This window comes from Oncorhynchus tshawytscha, linkage group LG06 (assembly GCF_018296145.1).
Source record: "Oncorhynchus tshawytscha isolate Ot180627B linkage group LG06, Otsh_v2.0, whole genome shotgun sequence".
NCBI lineage: Eukaryota > Metazoa > Chordata > Actinopteri > Salmoniformes > Salmonidae > Oncorhynchus > Oncorhynchus tshawytscha.
The window spans coordinates 69,210,256-69,231,057 of record NC_056434.1 but is presented as its reverse complement, the minus strand read 5'-3'; the positions used below and the strand labels follow the sequence as shown (position 1 = coordinate 69,231,057).

At 40.9% G+C, this 20,802-nt stretch overlaps 1 protein-coding gene across 1 annotated transcript in view; it reads right to left on the bottom strand.

The window, feature by feature from the left end:
• The window catches only part of ddx43 (DEAD (Asp-Glu-Ala-Asp) box polypeptide 43), a 30,197-nt gene extending 9,862 nt beyond the window's left edge, over window positions 1-20,335 (bottom strand). The window contains exons 1-12 of the mRNA XM_024424850.2: window positions 19,524-20,335; window positions 19,331-19,386; window positions 8,024-8,147; window positions 4,151-4,318; window positions 3,902-3,983; window positions 3,532-3,691; window positions 2,224-2,342; window positions 1,932-2,042; window positions 1,563-1,704; window positions 1,345-1,445; window positions 1,083-1,170; window positions 701-828 (exon numbers count right to left, since the gene is read on the bottom strand). Of these exons, the coding sequence (XP_024280618.1) occupies window positions 701-828; window positions 1,083-1,170; window positions 1,345-1,445; window positions 1,563-1,704; window positions 1,932-2,042; window positions 2,224-2,342; window positions 3,532-3,691; window positions 3,902-3,983; window positions 4,151-4,318; window positions 8,024-8,147; window positions 19,331-19,386; window positions 19,524-19,854 (1,610 nt within the window). The 5' untranslated portion in view covers window positions 19,855-20,335. The remainder of the gene's footprint in view (window positions 1-700; window positions 829-1,082; window positions 1,171-1,344; window positions 1,446-1,562; window positions 1,705-1,931; window positions 2,043-2,223; window positions 2,343-3,531; window positions 3,692-3,901; window positions 3,984-4,150; window positions 4,319-8,023; window positions 8,148-19,330; window positions 19,387-19,523) is intronic.
• Between the last annotated feature and the right edge of the window lie 467 nt (window positions 20,336-20,802).

The window sequence follows — 20,802 nt, the reverse complement described above, 5'->3', positions numbered from 1 at the left end:
GCTGGACCCCAGGAAGAGTAGCTGCTGCTTTTGCAGCAGCTAATGGGGATCCATAATAAATACAAATATAACAAGTGCCAGAATCAGATACAATAACTGCTAAAATGATGACTTGGGCAATCTCTCTCCAGTTTTGGTCATTTATTTTCCTCAGTTCACCCATCATGTTGATTTGCTGACTTGGACATACATCTGTGATGGGTAGAACTCTTACCTCTTTTCGCCCTTGTGAAAAGTCCACTTAATCTATTAGAAGCAAGGCGGAGCTACTACAGTATACATTACACCAAGGCTATTCAACTATATTCTAAGGGGGACATATGTTTTAAAAGTTAACTGCAGGGGTGCCAGACATTTGACATCCGATTATTCTTCTAAAGAACTGTATGAAAAATAACACATCATATAAAGCACTTAAAATGTTGCTAAAAGTAATTAGGTAATTTTAAAATCCTCTGAAAACAAAGTGTTACTTCGATTTTTGCCAGGGATTTCTTTCCTGATGTTCTTTTACACTTATCCATTCTTATACCTACGTAATTCTGTCAAATATACATGAAGTGCCTCTAGAATCGGACTAGGGATTATCTCTAGTTTTCTCAATGTCTCGCTGACCATCAATGTCTCGCTGACCATCAATGTCTCGCTGACATTGGACATATAACAAGGAGAGAACAAAGGGGTGAAGGGCAACACTCACATTATCTTCTTGCCTACGAAGATGAGCACTTTGTCCTCAGGCTCCATGTTGTGGACGAAGTTAAAGAGATAGGCCTTCTTCTCCTCGTCTTGACAAAAGAGAACAGTCTGCTGCACTGTGTTCACAGCCTGAGAGAGTAAAGAGAAACCTACAGATTATTAGGTTGGGCAGGGACAAACATAAGTGCTGTTAATATTCATTTAACTAGGCAAGTCAGTTAAGAACAAATTCTTATTTACAATGACGGCCTACCAAAAGGCAAATTGCCTTTAAAAGCCACAATACATATAACTTGATCAGATTGAATCGCGGCCTAGGTTAACACATCCCACTCATTTCTTATTTATTTGGAATGAGCAGCAGAAGCATTCGCTCCACTCACAGCCAGGTCCAGAGTTCCCACATACACCATCATGGGGTTCTTCAGGTACGTCTTGGCCAATCGCCTCACTCCCGTGGGCCAGGTGGCACTGAATCAGCCAATCGGAGAAGAGACATCAAGATGGGCAAAGATCAACAAAAGAATGGTAGGCATTTGAACTCTTACAAAACAGATGAGCTCTATACACTGTGGAACTGAATGTTGATACAGAGTTGTAGTCTGTCTGAAGTAACGGGGTGTTCTCATCTTAGGGTCCTTTTACCTGGTCATAATAGTCTGCCTGTCCGGACGGACGTCCAGAAGAATTTTCATTATTTGAGGCTCAAAGCCCATGTCAAGCATCCTGTCTGCCTCATCCAGCACCTAACACACAAACCCCCAGTTACACACATGCTCACACGCTACCAGCAATATACAAAGCCACGCACAAATAGTCACGCGCATACACATTTTCACCACTGCCCCCCCACACATACACACCAGGTAGGTGATGGAATGCAGGTTGATCAACTCGTTCATCTGCAGGTCGTTAAGCCGGCCAGGCGTAGCGATCACAATGTCTACTCCAGCTGAGATCACTTTGATCTGGGCCCTGCGGTCTCCACCTCCGTAGACACACACACTACACAGAGACAACACAGATGGGGGAAGCGCCACATGCAGACATCTCCCCTGTAGGTCATAGTATAGATGCGATCTCTTGAAGCCCTTGTGGTTTCATAAGTAGTGTTAGGTATGGTACCTCAATAAGCTAGTGTGTATTATAGTGTTAGTACAGTAGAATAAATGTGGCGCTTGTTAAAGCACTAGCATTATAATTCTATACAGTGTTAGGAGCACGTATGGTACCATTTGAAGCCCTTGTAGCTGTACTTGTTGCACTCTGACTCAATCTGCAGAGCCAGCTCTCTAGTGGGAGTCAGAACAAGCATACCAGGGCCGTCCTGCTTATCACGTTTTCTGTGTAAACCATACAGGCACAAATGTAAAAAATGTCACACACCCACAAAATGTAAAGAATGCCTATCCCATTATTTCTGAACTACACATGACCATTAGGGGTAGGGGTCAATCTTGGAATGAGCAACTGTGTGAAAGACGCATGGCTAGAAGAAATACCAGTATGGTGGTAAAAACTTACACAGGCTGGCCATCCATGTGAATGAAGCCAGGTAGGAGGTAGGCCAGTGTCTTTCCTGTGCCTGTCTGGGCGATCGCGATCAGGTCATCTCCTTTCAGCGACATGGGCCAGGCTTGAGACTGGGACAGGGGGACAACTGTCATGGGAATGACACTGACAACATGGGAGTTATAGTGCAACTGTGTATGGTACTAAGTATCAAATGTGGCATCCCAGTAGTGGGTTTATTGTTAGGGAAAACTAAATATTTTCTCACAATAAAGACCTTGTGAATGACAACAGAGGTGTAACAGAAACTCAGTGCATGCAGGCAGAAAGTTTCTGCATACTGAAAATAACTACAGACAACAGTAAGCTATGAGTCATCAAATTGCAGGCATAGGCATAGACCTCTGAAAAAATGTTGTTCAGTGAGCTTCAAAAGGGCATTTCCCAATTACATCTTTCACATTTAAAAGTTTCAATATCAAGTATAACGAAATGCCTTTTTTTGCCAGCGCCAAAATGTCTACTGAATTATGTACATGTTCACTATTTCTCACAAATTTAAACACACTGGATTGGTGGAGGCATGGGATAGTTTCCAACAGATTTCTAATCCCAGCCATTTCCTTTTAATTCAATCAGTGAAGGAAAGGGAACAAGTAAACACTGAGCAAGTAGAGAATTGGGAATTATTATTTTCTAAATCTCTTCATCCATAGTGCTTTTCATTTCTATATTTTGCAGGAAATCAACTGTAATGTACCTATTAAGTCATTGTAAATCATCAACTGTAATGTACCCATTAAGTCATTGTAAATCATCAACTGTAATGTACCCATTAAGTCATTGTAAATCAGTTGTAATGTAGCCAACATTTTGTTGGGGTTAAATATGTCTTATATCTCCTAGATATAGGACAGATACTTCAGAAACGTATTAACTGACTGTTTTTTTGCCATTTATGAATGTGTTATTCAATGCGTTTCTATGGGCTATAGTAGTAAAGGTCATATTTATTTTGATAACTATTTGATAAATATTTATTTTGATAACTAAAGGGGTACTACAATATAATGGCGAAATTCTGCATGGTATGAACATCTTAAGTGAATTCTATATGTTAGCTTAGTTGAACCACTCCCATCATGCTCCAACTTGAAGGGCATGGAGTGAGTGCACTATATTGGTCAGTTCAGTTTGGAGTGTATTGCTCATCTAAATTGGTCAGCGAAACTCACTCAAGTCTTTGCTCAGAGACGGTCAAAAGTTGTATACAAACAGTAAGGTTTTGGAAGGGAGGTTGGACTCTGACTCAATAAGGACCTGGATAGGAGTTGGCTTGGCGAAGCCGACTCTGACAATATTCTCCATGATCCCAGGATAGTGCAGGAAGGCTTCGTCAAACGTGACCACAGGGTTGGGAAAAGGACGCTTCCCTTCTCCCTCCTTCAGGTCATCCACAAAGATATCGTTATTCGCTTTCCTACGGGAAGAGAGGGTGGAATTGGTCAGGAATATAGTTACTTTGCTTGCATGTAGGTTGGTACAAAACCAAAGTCGACTGAGAAGAGTTGAGTTGATAACATATTACTGAGCAGAAAAAATAAAAATTGAACTCAGAAAGTGGATAAACAGCATCCTCTGCTGGACAAGAAATATACCTCCATCGAGACAAAATTGGTCCCCAACTTACCTCCATGCCTTTACTTCCTCTTCACACCGACTGGCTACAATCTCTGACTCAAAGTAGAAATCCTTCTTCAGAGGTGGGAGATCTGCAGGGGTCCCATATCAAAATGTTCTATTCAGCCACTAAGAACTATCAATCAGAATACTGTCATGTAAGAACACGGGAGAATCAAGTGTAAGGAACAGTTGTCAATCAACAGCGATGCAGTCCCCGTCTGTGTTGTGCATGCATGCGTGCATCTCCCCCACTCACCCTGCCACTTCATCTCCTCGTATTTGTGCCGGTTGGCCCTCATGGAGACCCAGTCGATGGCCTGTGGAGGACTGTCCTCCAGAGACGCCTGCAGGGCTGCAGCTGACCAGATGGAGCCGCTCCTGCCTCTGCCACCAGCACCCCCAAATCTTCCATCACACCCAGGTTCTGAGAGAGAATGCAATACACAAAGAAACTCAGTCTGATGAACTAGTAGTCTCGTTCACTAGATGAGCCCACCGGACAATACAGGAGGCCCGTTATAGCAGGGAAAGCCTTCATGGAAAGCAGACAATGAAAAGCTTCAGAGAACTCTATACTGTAAGAATAATAACTTGATACAGCAAAATGTGATATTAGTGAAATTTTAAAAACGTGACAGGGCAATTCCACCACTTTTTAACCTCATTTTCATTATCTTCAGCACAATAACATTTCCACATTTTGTAATATAAAATATTAAGTTAACAAAGTTCTACCCGATGACATCAAAAGTTAAAACATTTTAAAAACAGTGATTTTCAAACACTATGACATTTACTGTAACGTAGGGAAAAAGAAAATACCCACCCTCTGGCTAGAAAAATCTCTGCAGGTTTTGAAGATCACTGTTTTGTTACTTTTAATCCTACCATGTGTTTATGTTTTAGGCCCTTTAGCTTTTTACATTTTAGTCATTTAGCAGTTAGTGCATCTTAAGATCTCTAGGTGAGACAACCACGTGACATTTCTCCTCAATAAAGAAGTTCATCAGCAAAGAGTGCTAGTAGGGGGTAAAAAGTAAAGTGCTAGTGTTCGGTCACAAAAGGCATTACAGTAAAAAAATATATATATACAGTACCAGTCCAAAGTTTGGACACCTACTCATTCAAGGTTTTTCTTTATTTGTACTATTTTCTACATTGTAGAATAATAGTGAAGACATCAAAACTATGAAATAATACACATGGAATCATGTAGTAACCAAAACAAGTGTTATCCAAATCAAAATATACTTTATATTTGAGGTTCTTCAAAGTAGCCACCCTTTGACTTGATGACAGCTTTGCACAGTCTTGGCATTCTCTCAACCAGCTTCATGAGGTAGTCACCTGGAATGCATTTCAATTAATAGGTATGCCTTGTTAAAAGTACATTTGTGGAATTTCTTTCCTTTTTAATTAACCTAATGCATATTCTTGATACCATTCGAAAGGAAACACTTACGTTTGTGGAAATGTGAAATTAATGTAGGAGACTACAACACATTAGATCTGGTAAACGATAATACAAAGAAAAAAAACATGTAAAAAAAAAAAAAATTGTACCATCATTTTTGAAATGCAAGAGAAAGGCCATAATGTATTATTCCAGCCCAGGCGCAATTTAGATTTGTGGCCACTGTGGCTGCAGTGTATGTGCAAAGTTTTAGACTGACCCAATGAACCACTACCCAAATGGTTTATTAATAACTTTAAGTTCATAACTGCACGCTCCCCCAAAAAATAGCACGGTATTATTTCACTGTAATAACTACTATAAATTGGACAGTGCAGTTAAATTACCAACAATTAAAGCTTTCTGACAATATCAGATGTCTATGTCCTGGGAAATTCTCTTGTTACTTACAACCTCATGCTAATCGCATTAGTCTACGTAAGCTCAACCATCCCGAGGGGGACCCACCAATCCTGTTGTGTTTGAGCCCATCACTTGTGTTGTGATAAGGTAGGGTTGGTATACAGAAGATAGTCTTTTACCAAATAGCCCTAAGTCCATATTTTGTCAAGAACAGCTCAAATAAGCAAAGAGAAACAGTCCATCATTACTTTAAGACATTCAAGGACTTTGAAACTTTCAATTGCAGTCGCAAAGACCATCAAGCACTATGATGAAACTGGCTACTCATGAGGACCGCCATAGGAAAGGAAGACCCAGAGTTACCTCTGCTGCAGAGGATAAGTTCATTAGAATTACCAGCCTCAGAAATTGCAGACCAAATAAATGCTAAAGAGTTCTAGAAAACGACATCTCAAAACCAACTGTTCAGTGGAGACTGCTTGAAGTCAGCCCTTCTTGGTGAATTGCTGCAAAGAAAAGACTACTAAAAGGACACCAATAATAAGAAGAGACTTGCTTGGGCAGGGAAACACTAGCAATGGACATTAGACCGGTGGAAATCTGTCCATTGGTCTGATGAGTCCAAATGTGAGATTTTTGATTCCATCCTTCGTGTCTTTGTGAGACGCAGAGTAGGTGAACAGATGATCTCCGCATGTGTGGTTCCCACCGTGAAGCATAGAGGTGGTGATGTGATGGTGCTTTGCTGAGGACTGATTTATTTAGAATTCAAGGCACACTTAACCAGCATGGCTACCACAGCGATACGCCATCCCATCTGGTTTGCTCTTAGTGGGACAATCATTTGTTTTTCAACAGGACAATGACCCAACACACCTCCAGGCTCTGTAAGGATTATTTGACCAAGGGGTGATGCGAGTGCTGCATCAGATGACATGGCCTCCACGATCAACCAACCTCAAGCCAATTGAGATGGTTGGGGTTGAGTTGGACTGCAGAGTGAAGGAAAAGCATCCAACAAGTGTTCAGCATATGTGGGAACTCCTTCAAGACTGTTGGAAAAGCATTCCAGGTGAAACTGGTTGAGAGAATGCTGAGAGTGTGCCTGTCATCTTGCCTGTCATCAAGGCAAATGGTGGCTACTTTGAAGAACCTCAAATATAGTATATTTTGATTTGGATAACACAGTGTTACTACATGATTCCATGTGTATTATTTCATAGTTTTGATGTCTTCCTTCACTATCATTCTACAATGTAAAAAATAGTCAAAATAAAAGATAAACCTTTGAATGAGTAGGTGGACAAACATTTTGACTCGTACTCTGTCTGTGTGTGTGTATATATATATATATATATATATATATATATATATATATATATATATATATATATATATATATATATATATATATATATATATATATATATATATATATATATATATATATATATATATATATATATATATACATATACACACACACACACACACACACACACACACACACACATATATATATATATATATTTATTTATATATATTAATAATATACGTTTTTATTTGTAACACACCGGTTTCAAATATGTAGACACTGGTTTGGTGCTGAAGATAATGAATGAGGTCGAATGAAAAGTTGAAAAGTGGCCTTTAAGACAAGATCAAAGTAAATGCAAAAAGCTATATAGTTGAAGAGGTCCTTCAAGAACACATACTCACCGGCCAGTTTATTAGGTACACAACCCCATTCACAAAAATGGATCGCTCGTACAGACAGTGAGTTACGTGGCTGGCCATATAAAGCAGGCAGACAGGCATCCAGTTACTGTTTGATTGAACGTTAGAAGGGGCAAATCAAGTGACCTAAGCGACTGGTATGATCGTAGGTAACAGGCTCACCGGATCCAGTATGTCAAACTAACGTCCTTCTGGCCTTTTCACACATACGACAGTGTCTAGGGTTTACCGAGAACGGTGCGACTAACAAAAAACATCTAGTAAGCAACATTCCTGTGGGCGAAAACAGCTTGTTGATGAGAGGTCAAAGGTGAATGGAAAGAATAGTGCAAGCCAACAGGCAGGCCACAAACAGTCAAATAACAGCGCAGTATAACAATGGTGTACAGAATGGCATCTCAGAAGGCACAACTCGTTGATCCTTGAGAGCAGTTCCCAGACCTCAATCAAATATATAGCATTTTTGGGATTAGATGGAACAGGCTGTTTGCAGCATGAATGTACCGCCGTCCAATCTGCAGTTTACAGTACCACACTCAGTGCTCTCTCCCTTTCCTATTGGTTTAAGTGTTATACCTCTGCGGAATCCCCCAGGGCCATTGTCTCCGGCTACCAACTCCTCGATCATCTCTCGGGCCTTCTGTTGAACCTTGCTGCTCCCGAAGATATGCACCTCACCCTCATAGTCCCCCTTGCTGATCTACAACACAAACACACGTAGGGAGGTTAACTCTACGGGGGGAGGGCAATTGATTAGCTGCAGTGTAGAAAATGTGTCTTTGAACTGTCTTCAAAGTTGTTTCAGCAGTTGGCAAAATTAGCACGACACAAGCTGAATTAAATGTAAAAGGGTTTAAAAATAAAACAGCTTGGTTTAAGCTCAGTGCTCCATTGACATTTCACAGAGATTCAAATATTTCTCTCAAAAACAAGTAAAACAGGACATTTCAAATCAAATTAATATAAAAAGCGTACACAAAAAAAAGGAAATGTCATGTCTGAAAATCGATATCAATCTTACCTCGATTGTTTTATGTCCTGTGGATTCGTGAAGAAAGATGACGAGTTCAGCAGGTTAGTGAGTCTGTCAGATAGCCAGTAGCCTTAATTCTGGCACAGAATTCAGCCTAGCTGACAATATCATTTTCCAGATTTTTACCACTTTTCTGGCCTCCATTGATTTGAATGTTGCGGACTGGAGCTCTGGTGTCATAAAATTAAGTTATATACTTTATTTTTGGTGGCTTTCAGAACCCCAAAAAAAGCCTGCATTTAAAAATGACATTGTTAAAAACTTCATAATGTGTCGTCAGAGATGCAGTCCGCCCACAATAGCGGCCGCTCAACTCCATCGTAAATCATGGAGTTGAGATTAGTTGTCTAGCCTAATGCTAACCCATACTCTTAGAGCTAGCTAATTATACTATGCAAGCTGCCGAAACTCAATTTGAAATGCAAATGTGCAAAATATAAATCAGTATAATTTTTACAATTCCTTTTCCTAAACAGATTGCATTTCAATTTGAATTGTCACAAAACGCATAACAAATATATTGCATTATCATTTTCATGACTGGTATGCATGTCTGCCAATTTGAAAAATAGCCAAGTGTGTTTGATATTTTATTTTCATGGTACTATCCAGTACAACACTGACACACTTAAAAATCTAAAATGCTTAAAAATGGCAAATCTTTACAAAAAAATGTAATGTTTCATTTCATTTCCCTGTGACAAAAATAATAATTCTCAATTGACACTGCCTTTCCATAATCTGTGGGGTTTAAGACTCAAAATTCAAATGATCAAATTAGATAAATTAATCGTAATGCTTAATTTCGCTATTTTGTTTCCTCATTCGCATTATTGTTTGACCTGTGTTGATTGTCAATCACTGCACACAGGGTTTCGGTAAGGAAGAGAGGCTGCCTATGCCTGCTAGCAAGTCATTTTCGGTAGAAGCTGTATTGATGTGGAGTTTTAGGCTGTCCCGGTAACAACAGCCAGGGAGAAACCCAACAGAAGAGCAGCCAGTGTGCGAGGAATTTGCAGTAGGGAACAATAAAGCTCAGTGGAGGGGACACAAGATAGCCAGCTACTAGTGGCTAGCTAACATATATAAACAAAAGTATGTGGACACCCCTTTAAATTAGTGGATTTAGCCATTTCAGCCACGCTTGTTGCTGACAGGTATATAAAACCGAACACAGCCATGCAATCTCCATAGACAAACATTGGCAGTAGAATGGCCTTACTGCAGGACTTTCAACATGGTACTGTCATAGTATTCTAACTTTCCAAAAAGTCAGTTTGTCAGATTTCTGCCATGGTAGAGGTGCCCCGGTCAACTGTAAGTGCTGTTATTGTGAAGTTGAAAGGCCACACAAGCTCACAGGACGAGACCTCCAAGTGCCGAAGCACGTAAAAATCTTCTGTCCACTCACTACAGAGTTCCAAACTGCCTCTGGAAGCAACGTTAGCACAAGAACGGTTCGTCTGGAGCTTCATGAAATTGGTTTTCATGGCCGAGTAGCCACACACAAGCCTAAGATCTCCAGAGTGGTATAAAGCTCACCGCCATTGGACTGTGGAAACGCATTCTCTGGAGTGATGAATCACACTTGACCAGTCCGACGGACCAATCTGGGTTTGGCAGATGCCAGGATAACACTACCTACCCAAATGCATAGTTCCAACTGTAAAGTTTGGTGGAGGAGGACTAATGATCTGGGGCTGTTTTGACATTTGACAATTCTGTGCTCCTAACTTTGTGACAGTTTGGCGAAAGCCCTTTCCTGTTTCAGCATGACAATGCCCCATGCACAAAGCGAGGTCCATACAGAAATGGTTTGGTGAGATCGGTGGGGAAGACCTTGCCTGGCCTGCACAGAGTTCTGACCTCAACTCCATCAAACACTTTTGCGATGAATTGGAACTCCGACTGTGAACCAGGCCTAATCACCCAACATCAGTGCCCGTCCTCACTAATGCTCGTGGCTGAATGGAAGCAAGCACCCGCAGCAATGCTCCAACATCTAGTGGAAAGCCTTCCCAGAAGAGTGGAGGCTGTTATAGCAGGGGGGGGGGACCAACTCCATATTAATGCTCATGGTTTTAGAATGAGATGTTTGACGAGCACACGTCCACATAGTAGCTTGCTGGCTATGAAGAGGCATTACTGGCTAACGTTAACTATAGCTAGCCCACTGACACTGTCTAGCGTCGCAACAAGACACCCATTGTGGAACAGCCTAAAAGGTACAGCAAGTGGCTTTTGGTGTCTAGTAATTTCACATTTGGTTCACATTCAAACAAGTAGCTGTATGACTAGCTAGCAAGGTTATTTATTCTCCTTCCAGATAGCTAGCAAGCTATGTGGCACTAAAGTTACTCTAGAGGGAATCACTAATGGTATGTTGCTATTCAAAAACAAAGGAATTTATCTGAAAGCATGTCAAACTATATAGTGTAACGTCTCACGTACGATAGAACATTTTGTTCTTCTTTTTTTGTTTTCTTGGGGGGTTGCCCCGCTCTCTCACTATGTGTCGGAGTTCCAGATGTGGCTGCAGGGGAGGAGTGGTGGACAACACTGGAGGGCATCTTCACTGCCCACATGTAGGACATATACAAGTAAGTATCCCAAATTAGGTACTACTAACTACTTGGATAGATAAGAGGCAGAGACTAAGCTTAGAGGTGGATACTGTGTACTGTATGTTTCCAAGTCATTACTTGAGTGATAGTGTCTTTTGAGTTACACAATCACACACAATCACACACTGAACAGACCGTGTGAAGAGCACCCTTTGTCATATGCAGTCCTCAAATGATTTGGACTTGTTGCAGAATTCTCCCGAAGTGTGCACTTGCATACTTCCATGATGGAGTTTGCAAGTGCACACCATAAGAGAAGGGTGGAGAATTGAGATGTAGCCCTCATGTGCTCGCTCAACCACCTATATGCCCATTCCTGTAGCTGAGGGCTACAGTGATATTACAATGAGGGGATTCAAACCTCTTACGTCGACCTGAGACGCAGACGTCCCATCTAGGCATCTGGAAATGCAAATGCACTACGCCAAATGCTAATAGCACTCGTTAAAACTCAAACGTTCATCAAAACACACATGCAGGGCATTGAATTAAAGCTACACTCGTTGTGAATCTAGCCAACAAGTCAGATTATTAAAATGCTTTTCGGCGAAAGCATGAGAAGCATGAGAAGCTATTATCTGATAGCATGCAACACCTCGAAATACCTGAAGGCGACGTAAACAAAATAATTAGCGTAGCCGGCGCTACACAAATAGCAGAAATAAAATATAAAACTTTCATTACCTTGGACGAGCTTCTTTGTTGGCACTCCTATATGTCCCATAAACATCACTATTGGGTCTTTTTTTCGATTAAATCGGTCCATATATACCCAAAATATCCATCTATGGAAACTGTGTGATTCAGAAAAAAAGACAGTTTCAAAACGCTACGTCATTTTTTTAAATTAAAAAAGTTGACGATAAACTTTCACAAAACACTTCGAAATACTTTTGTAATCCAACTTTAGGTATTAGTAAACGTTAATAATCTATCAAATTGATCACGAGGCGATGTGTATTCAATAGCTCCACGTCTTCAAATCATCTTCCAAAATCTCTCTTCCATAACGTCCTGTCGGAGACCGGATGGAAAGTGGTCTCTCTAACTCGTTTGACCAAGAAACAACGAGAAGGCAATTGACAAGAGTGGTGACATCGTGTGGAAGCTGTAGGACTTGCAATCTCGGCCCTATTTAATTTCGTGCCCCTTGAACAATACATGCAAGTAGCGCATGGATATTTTTTTCCGTTTTCAGTGATCAGTTTTTCTTGCGCTTTTCGATGAAACAGACGCTCTGTTATAGTCACAGCGGTGATTTAACCAGTTTTAGAAACGTGAGAGTGTTTTCTATCCACACATACTAATCATATGCATATACTATATTCCTGGCATGAGTAGCAGGATGCCGAAATGTTGCGCGATTTTTAACAGAATGTTCGAAAAAGTAGGGGGTAGGATCAACAGGTTATTAAGCTGGTCGGAGATTGCACCGGGTGAAAAGTGATTGTTTTGAAAACCGGGCTGCCTCCCAGGCAAGAGCCGGGTGCTCCGTTTATAGTCCAGAGAAGTCAGCTCAAAACAAAATTACGTATGTGAAGAAGATGGAGTAACGATTTAGGTTTCAGTGTTCACATGCAAAGTGTTTGCTCTTCGTTAAAAAAATAATGTACTTTATCTGCCTTCCCAAGTAAAACTAGTAAAATTCTAACATATACTTTATGGAAAATACATATGTTTTCTGAATGATGAATCATGCAGTCTTGTTGACAACTTAACCTGGCAGTGCAGATTACTGTTCTATTTGAGCAGGGCGCTCCTCCATCACAGCTTTCGCCCATTCATGTCACATAGCCCTGTGAACCCAGTTCCTGATTAATTAAACTCCCTCAACATAAAAGGGCCACTCTGCGGCAGTGTCCACAGTAGAATAAAATAATTATATTCATATTGTAGTCCGGTGATCCTTCCCCACAGTTTTTGTATGTGACATTTTACAAGCCAAGCTTTCATTTGCACGTTAAAGTATTTAATTATATCCCACAGGGGACAGTACCACAGACTCAGTAAGGGGGAAGATAGATCTATATAAAATATATGGCATGGACTGGAACCAATCAGAGTTCCTGTGGTCTGATATGAAGGCAACAAAAGCAATACTTGGAAGAAAAGCATTTTCCATTTTAGCTCATTTACCGCAGATCTGACAGTGTGCCTTTCAACTAATCTATTTCGTATTTCAACCCTCAGGAAACTGTCATTGCTGTGTACAAGCAACCACAGCAACTCCTCCAGCAGACGCAGCCCCTCCCGTCATCATCCATCTACACACAATACCTCATAATGACAAAGCAAAAACAGTTTGATTTTTAGAAAAAAACTTTAAAATCCAATTTACATAAGTATTCAGACCCTTTACTCAGTACTTTGCTGTAGCACCATTGGCAGCGGTTACAGCCTCAATTCTTCATGGGTATGACGCTACAAGCTTGCCACACCTGTATTTGGGAAGTTTCTCTCATTCTTCTCTGCAGATCCTCAAGTTCTGTCAGGTTGGATGGGGAGCGTCGCTGCACAGCTATTTTCAGGTCTTTCCAGAGATGTTCGATCAGGTTCAAGTTTGGGCTCTGGCTGGCCCGCTCAAGGACATTCAAAGACGCCACTCTTGCATTGTCTTGGCTGTGTGCTTAGGGTCATTGTCCTGATGGAAGGTGAACCTTCACCCCAGTCTGAGGTCCTGGGTGCTCTAGAGCAGGTTTTCATCAAGGATCTCTGTACTTAAAATAAAACTTTGCACGTTCATCTTTGCATTGATCCTGACTAGTCTCCCAGTCCCTGCTGTTGAAAAACATCCCCACAGCATGATGCTGCCACCACCATGCTTCACCGTAGGGATGGTGCCAGGTTTCCTCCAGACGTGACACTTGGCATTCAGGCAGGCCAAAGAGTTCAATCTTGGATTCTCATGGTCTGAGAGTTTAGGTGCCTTTTAGCCAATTCCAAGTGAGCTGTCATGTGCCTTTTACTGAGGAGTGGCTTCCATCTGGCCACTCTAGCAGAAAGGCTTGATTGGTGGAGTGCTGCAGAGATGGGAGAACCTTCCAGAAGGACAACCATCTCCACAGAGGAACTCTTGAGCTCTGTCAGAGTGACCATCAGGCTCTTGGTCACCTCCCTGACCAAGGCCCTTCTCCCCAGAATGCTTAGTTTGGCCGGGAAGCCAGCTCTAGGAAGAGTCTTGGTGGTTCCAAACTTCTTCCATTTAAGAATGACGGAGGCCACTGTTCTTGGGGAACTTCAATGCTGCCGAATGTTTTTGGTACCCTTCCCCAGATCTGTGCCCTCGACACAATTCTGTCTTGGCACGCCACTGACAATTCCTTCGACCTCATGGCCTCATTTTTGCTCGCACATGCACCGTCAACTGCGGGACCTTATATAGACAGGTGTGTGCCTTTCCAAATCATTTCCAATCAAGTTAATTTATCACAGGTGGACTCCAAATCAAGTTGTAGAAACATCAAGGATTATCAACAGAAACAGGATGCACCTGACCTCAATTCTGTGTGTCTCACATAGCAAAGGGTCTGAATACTTATGTAAAAAAATATGTTTTTTTTATTATACATTTGCAAATATTTCTAAAAATCTGTTTTGCATTGTCATTATGTGTGTAGATTGCTGAGGCTCATTTTAGAATAAGGCTGTAACGCAACAAAATGTGAAAAAAAGTTAAGGGGTCTGAATATTTTCCAATGGCGCTGTATCTAACCTAGATCGCTAACTACATATACTAGCCATCGTTGCTAGCAGCAAGCACCATGCCCAGTCTGTCTCCCCCTGCGAACTCCTTGCTCACCACCTGTCCAAGCCAGCATAGCAAAGATTATCCGAGTTATTCAGTATATAGTACAGCTTCACCGCTTCCTCTGATCCAGAAATAGTTTACGAAATTAAGAGTGCCAGTATTTGTCTGAGCATAACTAGCATGACCAGGCAACCTCTTCTGCTTACCAAAACTCCACCCACTGTTTGATTGTCAGGTCTAACACATTGAAAATTAACACTAAGGAGCAATTGGGAAATAAAAAAGCCAAATTAAGCATTGCAATTGGTTAATTGAATTTCATTAATCATTTGAATGACAGTTAAATAATAGAGTATGGAAAATGATTATCTATTGCAATTGAGAATTTATTTTCTTTTTCTCACAATTCATGTCAATGAAGAAATGTAAAACATGAGAAATGTAATTTAAGCATTTACATTTAGTTTTTTAAATGTGTCAGTGTTGTAATGGACAGTACCATTACATTTTTCAAATTGGCAGGCATTATGCATACTCAATTATTAAAATGCTATATATTTTTTTACATTTCAATTTTGGCGCAAAAAATGCAAACCCATTAGGAAAAGCAAACATATTGATATATAATTAGCATTTCCAATTGAGTTGTCAGGTAAATGCATTCATATTACATATGAACTAGTTACTAGCTAACGCTATTATACGAGCTAGCTATTAGCTACTGACGCACTGTTGTTCACAGCTTTTCACTAACATTGTTCATTCATCAAGGTAACAGAGTTTCAGTCATTTTTTATTTTGCCTTTATTTAATCAGGTAGGCGAGTTGAGAACAAGTTCTCATTTACAACTGCGACCTGGCCAAGATAAAGCAAAGCAGTGCGACACAAACAGAGTTACACATGGAATAAACAAACATGCAGTCAATAATACAATAGAAAAATGTCTATATACAGTGTGTGCAAATGAGGTAGGATAAGGGAGGTAAGGCAATAAATAGGCCATAGTGGCGAAATAATGACAATATAGCAATTAAACACTGCAGTGATAGATGTGCAGAAGATGAGTGTGCAAGTAGAGATATTGGGGTGCAAAAGAGCTAAATAAATAACAGTATAGGGGATGAGGTAGTTGGATGGGCTATGTACAGTTGCAGTGATCTGTGAGCTGCTCTGACAGCTGGTGCTTAAAGTTAGAGGGGGATGAGTCTCCAGCTTCAGCGATTTTTGCAGTTTGATCCAGTCATTGGCAGCAGAGAACTAGAAGGAAAGGCGGCCAAAGGAGGAATTGGCTTTGGGGGTGACCAGTGAGATATACCTGCTGGAGCGCGTGCTACGGGTGGGTGCTGCTATGGTGACCAGTGAGCTGAGATAAGGCGGGGCTTTACCTAGTAAAGACTTATAGATGACCTGGAACCAGTGGGTTTGGTGACGAATATGAAGCGAGAGTCAGCCAACGAGAGCATACAGGTCGCATTGGTGCGTAGTATATGGGGCTTTGGTGACAAAACAGATGGCACCGTGATAGACTGCATCCAATTTGTTGAGTAGAGTGTTGGGAGGCTATTTTGTAAATGACATCGCCGAAGTCAAGGATCGGTGAGATAGTCAGTTTTATGAGGGTATGTTTGGCAGCATGACTGAATGATGCTTTGTTGCGTTATAGGAAGCCGATTACGGATTTCATTTTGGGTTGGAGATGCTTAATGTGAGTCTGGAAGGAGAGTTTACAGGCTAACCAGGCACCTAGGTATTTGTAGTTGTCCACATATTCTAAATCAGAGCCGTCCAAAGTAGTGATGCTGGATGGGCGGGCAGGTGTGGGCAACGATCGGTTGAAGAGCATGCATTTAGACTGCCATAGAGACTGCCAGAGGTCCGGACAACAGGCCCTCCAATTTGACTCACTGAACTCTATCTGAGAAGTAGTTGGTGAACCAGGCGAGGCAGTCATTTGAGAAACCAAGGCTGTTGAGTTTGCCGATAAGAATGTGGTGGTTGACAGAGTCGAAAGCCTTGGCCAGGTTGATGAATACAGCTGCACAGTATTGTCTCTTATCGATGGCGGTTATGATTAGAGGTCGACCGATTATGATTTTTCAACGCCGATACCGATTATTGGATGACCCCCCCCCCAAAAAACCAATGCCGATTAATCTGCCGATTTTTTGAAATGTATTTTTGATGACAATTACAACAATATTGAATGAACACTTATTTTAACTTAATATAATACATCAATAACATCAGTTTAGCCTCAAATAAATAATGAAACGTGTTCAATTTGGTTTAAATAATGCAAAAACAAAGTGTTGGAGAAGTAAAAGTGCAATATGTGCAATGTAAGAAAGCTAACGTTTAAGTTCCTTGCTCAGAACATGAGAACATATGAAAGCTGGTGGTTCCATTTAACATGAGTCTTCAATATTCCCAGGTAAGACATTTTAGGTTGTAGTTATTATAGGAATTATAGGCCTATTTCTCTCTATACCACTTGTATTTCATTACCCTTTGACTATTGGATGTTCTTATAGGCACTTTAGTATTGCCAGTGTAACAGTATAGCTTCTGTCCCTCTCCTCGCTCCTACCAGGGTCGAACCAGCAACACAACGACAACAGCCACTCTCGAAGCAGCGTTACCCATGCAGAGCAAGGGAAAACCCCACTCCAAGCCTCAGAGCGAGTGACGTTTGAAACGCTATTAGCACGCACCCCGCTAACTAGCTAGCCATTTCACATTGGTTACACCAGCCTAATCTCGGGAATTGATAGGCTTGAAGTCATAAACAGCTGCTGGAAAACGCACGAAAGTGCTGTTTAAATGAATTCTTATGAGCCTGCTGGTGCCTACCATCGCTCAGTCAGACTGCTCTATCAAATCATAGACTTAGTTTTAACATGATAAGAAATACGAGCCTTAGGTCATTAATATGGCTATCATCTCGAAAACAAGACGTTTATTCTTTCAGTGAAATACGGAACCGTTCCGTATTTTATCTAACGGTTGGCATCCATAAGTCCAAATATTCCTGCTACATTGCACAACCTTCAATGTTATGTCATAATTATGTAAAATTCTGGCAAATTAGGCGGCCCAAACTGTTTCATATACACTGACTCTGCGTGCAATGAACACAAGAGAAGTGACAATTTCACCTGGTTAATATTGCCTGCTAACCTGGATTTCTTTTAGCTAAATATGCAGGTTTTAAAAAATATATACTTCTGTGTATTAATTTTAAGAAAGGCATTGATGTTTATGGTTAGGTACACATTGGAGCAACGATACGCACCGCATCGATTATATGCAACGCAGGACACGCTAGATAAACTAGTAATATCATCAATCATGTGTAGTTAACTAGTGATTATGATTGATTGATTGTTTTTAATAAGATAAGTTTAATGCAAGCTAGCAACTTACCTTGGCTTACTGCATTCGCATAAAAGGCAGTCTCCTCGTGGAGTGCAATGTAATCAGGTGGTTAGAGCGTTGGACTAGTTAACTGTAAGTTTGCAAGATTGAATCCCCCGAGCTGACAAGGTAAAAAATCTTTTGTTCTGCCCCTGAATGAGGCAGTTAACCCACCCTGCCTAGGCCGTCATTGAAAATAAGAATGCCTTCTTAACTGACTTGCCTAGTTAAATGACTTGCCTAGTTAAATAAAGATTAAATAAAGGTGGGTACAGGGCTGTTGACTGGGGTAGGGGTAGCCAGGTGGAAAGCATGGCCAGCCATAGAAAAATGCTTTTTGAAATTCTCAATTATCATGGATTTATATGTAGGGACAGTGTTTCCTAGCCTCAGTGTAGTGGGCAGCTGGGAGGAGGTGCTCTTATTCTCCATGGACTTTACAGTGTCCCAGAACTTTTTGGAGTTAGTGCTACAGGATGCAAATTTCTGATTGAAAAAGTTAACCTTTGCGTTCCTAACTGCCTGTGTAAATTGGTTCCTAACTTGCCTGAAAGGTGGCATCTCGCGTGGGATATTCGATGCTAATGCAGTAATAACTTTCATGGGGTTAGGTTTGATAGCCAGAAAAAGCAAACAACCACATTCTTTCCAAAAGAGCTAGTTAGCATCACTACTTGACATTTCAGACCTAACCACTGTACCCCGCACATTGACTCGGTACCCCCTGTATATAGCCTCGTTATTGTTATGTACATGTTAGTGTTACTTTTAGATTTATTCGATTATTATTATTTTTACTTCAGTCCATTTATAAAATATTTTCTTAACTCTATTTTACTGCGTTGTTGGTTAATGGCTTCTATGTAAGCATTTCGCCGTTAGGGTTCTACACCTGTTGTATTCGGGGCATGTGACAAATAACATTACAATTTGATCATGTTGGTGTCAGTCACTTTGCCTCAATTATTTTTGTTAGATAACTAGCTAGCTAAAGTTGGCTACATTATACCTATACATTGCGACTTTCTACTATTGGCTAGCTAGTTACTATTTGGCTACTTGCCTTGATTCGTGCACCACTGGTTTCTTCAAGTTCACGTATTTTAGCTCCACCACGACCTGTTGAATGAAGCGTAACATGATCTAGTGCACATGCAAGACTTGCCAAGCTAACTTTACTAACTAGTTATCGCTAACAACTAACTAGTATTTGCATAGCAGCTTTGTTGTGAGGAATGTTTTTGTTGTTGACCTACCTATAACCCTTCCAATTGAGGTATTTTCCACCGTGAAGGTGACGGGCGGAGTTGAAACCGACCCGTCTGCGCCACGGCCTCTGCGCCCACAGGCATAAAGATCTCCACTTCTGGAGAACACGCGGTCGTTGCCACCATAGCTGTCCCTCCAATTTTGACAATGCGAACCGTTGGGATCCCCTCTTTCTCTTGGCGCTCTGAAACCACCTGCATTTCCCATCCCAAAACACACATTTTCCTTCGCACCCCCTTTCCACGAAGACCTCCAATCTGTGGGTGGTGCTGTGGTAGCAGGCGTAGGTACATCGTTTTCCTCCTCCCAGTCCGACATTACAAACGAGAATGTGCGATAACTGGCTAGCTAATTTGCTATCATCTCACCTGATGCCAATTGTGGTCCCTAACATCCGGTTTGTGACCTTTCTATTTGTCACACAATCAGTTGTTTGCAGTTCAGTGGGGTGGATGGAAATCCATCAACACTTTTTCGGAGGATTGTTTTTTGTGTGTTTTTGTCTTCCTCCCCGGGTGAGATTATGCTATGTTCATAAACAAGTGGGAAGGTGATATTTACCACATTCAACTGGAAAAACATCCACTGTAGTGATGGGTCGTTCGCGAACAAGTCGGCTCTAAGAGCCGGCTCTTGTAGGTAAACGTTGGGAGGCCGGCATGCATATCAGAAGAGCCGAATCTATTTATAAATAAATAAATACAATTAAGATATGAATAATCAAAATATTTAAATGAATAGAATTAACTACTTCAAAGAACGAAAAAAATAATAATAATAATATAGGCCTAAATGCTCAAGCGCACACACGTTCGTTCTGAAAGATCTGCAGATCTGAGCTGGTGGAAGAACAAAGCCTCTGTCTACCCACAGTTTACTAAAGCCATGACAGGGAGACTCTGCATAGTGGCCACATCCGTTTCCTCTGAGAGGGTCTTCTCGAAAACGGGACAAATAATTACTGAGAGAAGGAACCGCATTAGCCCCTCTATAGTGAGGCAGCTTGCATTTCTGAATGCAAATCTCTCATAAAAGCAAAATATGGTCAGCATTGCTGTGTGCTGCTGGTTATAACATGGCAATAAAGAAGAGAGAGAAAAGAGACCAGTTTCATGTTTTAAGTGGAATGCTGCCGTTTTGCACATTGTTATTTATGTTACTTTGATATGGTGCAAAATTCTATTATTATATTGTTCAGATTGTATTTGTTTTGAATTGTTACATTTAAATGCACTTTGTTTATATACGTTACAAAAGTTATACTTC